Genomic DNA, 3,783 nt, shown 5'->3' with positions numbered 1-3,783 from the left:
GGGGGGTAAATGCGCGGTACCGGGCGCGAGCGGCACCGAGGAGGGGCACACCGGCACCGGGAGGGGACGCACCTGGGGGTGATGCGCGGGAGCGGCGCGTCCGACAGAAGCTGCCCGTCCCGGGCACCGAGCAGAACGGCGGCTTTTCTCCCATTCCCGGTTGGAGTTCCCCGTCCCGTTCTCGCTCCCGAGGGTCGGGGTACTCGGTCCCCCCTCACGGCCCCTCTCCCCGTCCCCGCACCGTCGGGGCCACTCCCCGCTGCTCACCGCTCTGCTGTCCGCCGACTCCGGCTGAGACCGAAACGAAGGGCGAAGTGCCGCGAGGAGCCCGGCGCTGCAGCCCGGCACGGGGCACGAGTGGACCCGGCGGTCTGGGCTTTAAAAGGCTTCCGGGTGGGGCAGGGTTTACTCCGTTTCCTTTCTGTTTATCATCAGTTTCGTTTTCCATTCCTTCCCCTGACTGAAGAGGTGCAGCCAGCTATGCAAAGTTCGATCTCAAACTGGAAAAAAAAATAATAAAATTGGCAGGGACCAATTTCCACCCCCAGAAGTGAGCACACATGGAGTCGGGATTAGGCATAGCACCATGCAAGCGTCACCTCCAGGACTCAGCAGCAGCAGTTTGGGGGCTCCAGCCGTGCCCCTCCCCCATCTGTCCCAGTTTTATCCCTCCCTTGTTTGCTTTGCCCCTTCTCAACTCACTTGCAGACCCCACAAGACCCCACCCCAAGCAGCACTCCATTAGAGTGGGATGCACAGATAGTCTGCCCTGCTGGCACTGCAGCCTGACAACACCCCAAAAATGCACAAACCCATGGGAAGGTCAATGGAGCTCCCCAGGAGGGTTCCCCATAGCGTGGCAGACCCCAGCAAGCTGCAGGGCTGCTTGTGTCACAACCCAAAGGGACAGCACTGGGATGGGCAATGCACTCAGAGCTCAGCTTTCCCATCTTGTAAAGTTATCTCCATGCCAACATCCAGCACGTTCTGGAAAGAGATTGGGCAGCACTAAGGCTCCTCCAGATGTGAGCAGCTGGGAAAGGGCCCAGGGACAGGAGGGAGAGGCTCAGTGCTGGCAGTGGTGTTACAAGTCCTGCTGCAAAGATGCAAACCATCGTGGGTGAGCTGAAGGAAAGGTCATCTGCAAGTCGAGCAGCAACAGGAAGTTCAGAAGAGCTGGTGAGCATCTCACAGGAGTGTGAGCAGATAGGGAAGGACGGGGCAGAGAGCAGTTCCTGGTGTTTATCAACAAGGGTGGGCGGACAGGTTATGATGCTCGCTGCCTCCCATCCTCGCAGTGCAGAGCTGGACCTGACCCAACCCAAGCAGTGGGTCATGGCCCATCAGCCATGTGGGCAACTCCGGTCCGTGCACTGAAATCCCACTTCCTGCCAGCCCCATGGTGTGATGGCAGTGGGGCCGCAGCCGTGGGGCCACGATCTGTGCTGTGATTCGTCAGCAAAAGACTGGCTGTCCAGGATGTGACCTCGCTGTCACCCCGAGCTGAGAGAGCGTGGTGGCCTCTTCCTCATTGGGAGCACTGTTGGTTTAGGGCAGTGCGGGGTCACCCTGGGGTGGGAACCAATCCTTTTTCCCCATGAAAATTTAACTGAAAGGCTGAGGAAGGCACCATCTGAGCACGGAGCAGGCACAGACGCTGCGATGCTGAGCAGCAGTGCTGCCCGTGGGCACAAATCCCCCCTCAGTCAGTGCTGAGCCGTTATCACTCAGCAGTAAAGCACCACAACCACAAAACCCAAACCAACCCTCCCTGCACGATGCAGGCAGAGATGGGCTCACGCAGAGCACCGAGGGCTCGCTCTTATTTTACGGGTGAGTTATTTCCCATAACGCTGCAGCTCTGGGTGTTGGAGCGGGGGAAGACAACGGCTTTCCACAAAGCAAACTGCAGGTCGTGCTCACAGCGCGGGGAGGTGAGAAGCAGAAGGAGCCTGGCCGAAAAGCAGCACGGCTGTTATGCAACGTGCAGGAGGAGCTGCGCGAGGAGGCGAAGCTGCATCACCGTCACGGCACCAGCAACGGGGGTGTGCCGAAACCCGGCGTTCGCTCATTTCAGGCAGACAAACCCAGCCGTAAGAGCGCAGTTTCGGTTTCCATTCCTCCCGTCGGCGGAAGCAAGGAGGGAGGGGTGGAGGGGGTTCACCAGCAGTCCACGGCAGCCCGGAGCCCTGCGCTCACTCCGTGCTCATCGCTTGGCACTCATTGCCCACGGGGGTCCCTATGGGGCTGGAGCATCTCTGCACCCGCAGACCACGGCAGCAGCGGGGCGGGTGCGGGCTGAGCTCCGTGTGCTGCGCTGCGAGAGCTGGGAGGGGAAAATAGAAAGCAGCCGTGTCAAGTTGCTCCCCACCCATACGGAACCACGGGGCTGCAGAAGGTGAGGGCAGGGAGGGCTGCGGCACAGCTCTCGGCCTGGAGCCAACGAGCACAAGGCAAAAGCCTTTCCCCAAGGCACGCTCCCACGAATGGTGGTTTACCACTGCTGCGCACGGGGCTGCAGAACCAGAAGAGAAACAAAGTGCAGCGCCACGGGATCTTTACCTTGGGTGCATTGTTTGCATCCTAATGAGCGCATCCTGGCTGCCTTCAGCCCGAGGCCAGCAAGCCGTGTGTTCTTACTTCTGTTTATATATTTCTGTATATCGTCATACACAGCTCACCCATTTTTCTACTCGTGGAGTTCCAAACTCATCCCTGTCCTGGGCACCATTCCACATTCCAAGCATTACCTGCGCAGAGCAGCAGTGGGGGAACACCGTGGGGCTGCTGAGAGACAGGGCTCCCACGGAAGAGGCTCTGCTGCATGGGTTGCTTCTGCAGAATACACAGACACCTTCGCTGGGGACAGCATGGTGACACGTGGCAGCACTGCCCTCCAACCCCGGAGCAGAGCACGCTACAGGGCTGGGGCACTGCAGCTGCACCCCATGCCCACTGTGCAAACGCTGCTGCAAAGGGATGGAGAATTTTCCCAGTCCAAGTCCTCCTGCAGGGATTTTATTGCTTCATCCCCAGGAAGGGTCACCGGCCTTGGAGTAAGGAAGAGATGCTGCACAGCCTGTCCTGCTGCATCCCAGCTCGGCGCTGCTGCTCACACTGCAGGGCAATCAGAGGCCAGAGTCTGTTACACCTCTTTGCACTCCCTCAGTCTGATCTATCGATGGCGTCCCAAGTACAGAGATAGCAACGAAGAAATCACAGTGCTATCTTAATGGCTGGCAGCCCTGGGAAGGGAGAGCCTCAGCGTCTGCATGGGGCTGTGGCCCTGGGTCAGGGCACATGAAAGCAAATGCAGCTCATGCCTGGAGGGAAGAACCACTTCTCCTCACAGCTCTGATGGGTGGATGGCAGCAAGCACAGCATATATATGCATGTGGGTATTTATGAGTACTTGTGTTTTCAGTTTAAACAACGTGTTCCTGCCCCAAGCCATCAGGACCAGACACAGAAAGGCAATACGCCAGCAAAACTTTGTCAAAAAAACCACATTTATTAGCAGATAGAAGCAACCTGCCATTGCTGCTGCCAGACCGAGTTCATAGAAAACCCACACCTGAAGCAACCAGCTCCTCCCAGCACCCAAACGCTGGGGCATACTTGAGGCCAGTGCCCCATTCCTTCAGAGCATCCTCCTGCAGCAGGTGATGGATGCCAGCACCCAGTGGGATGATGCTGGGCATGGGGTTGCTGCCACTCAGCTCTTCACTCTGCACCCAGCACCCTATTTTGCCTTAGAATCCAGTAATGTGCTCATAGCCTTTA

General features: G+C 58.3%; 1 protein-coding gene across 1 annotated transcript in view; it reads left to right on the top strand.

Moving 5' to 3' along the window:
- Positions 1-1,104: 1,104 nt before the first annotated feature.
- The window catches only part of STK35 (serine/threonine kinase 35), a 16,261-nt gene continuing 13,582 nt past the window's right edge, over positions 1,105-3,783 (top strand). Inside the window, exons 1-2 of the mRNA XM_019622083.2 lie at positions 1,105-1,198; positions 1,860-2,093. Of these exons, the coding sequence (XP_019477628.2) occupies positions 1,105-1,198; positions 1,860-2,093 (328 nt within the window). The remainder of the gene's footprint in view (positions 1,199-1,859; positions 2,094-3,783) is intronic.

This window comes from Meleagris gallopavo, chromosome 22 (assembly GCF_000146605.3).
Source record: "Meleagris gallopavo isolate NT-WF06-2002-E0010 breed Aviagen turkey brand Nicholas breeding stock chromosome 22, Turkey_5.1, whole genome shotgun sequence".
NCBI lineage: Eukaryota > Metazoa > Chordata > Aves > Galliformes > Phasianidae > Meleagris > Meleagris gallopavo.
Note: the sequence above shows the minus strand (reverse complement) of the source record. Positions and strands in the feature narration are given on the sequence as shown.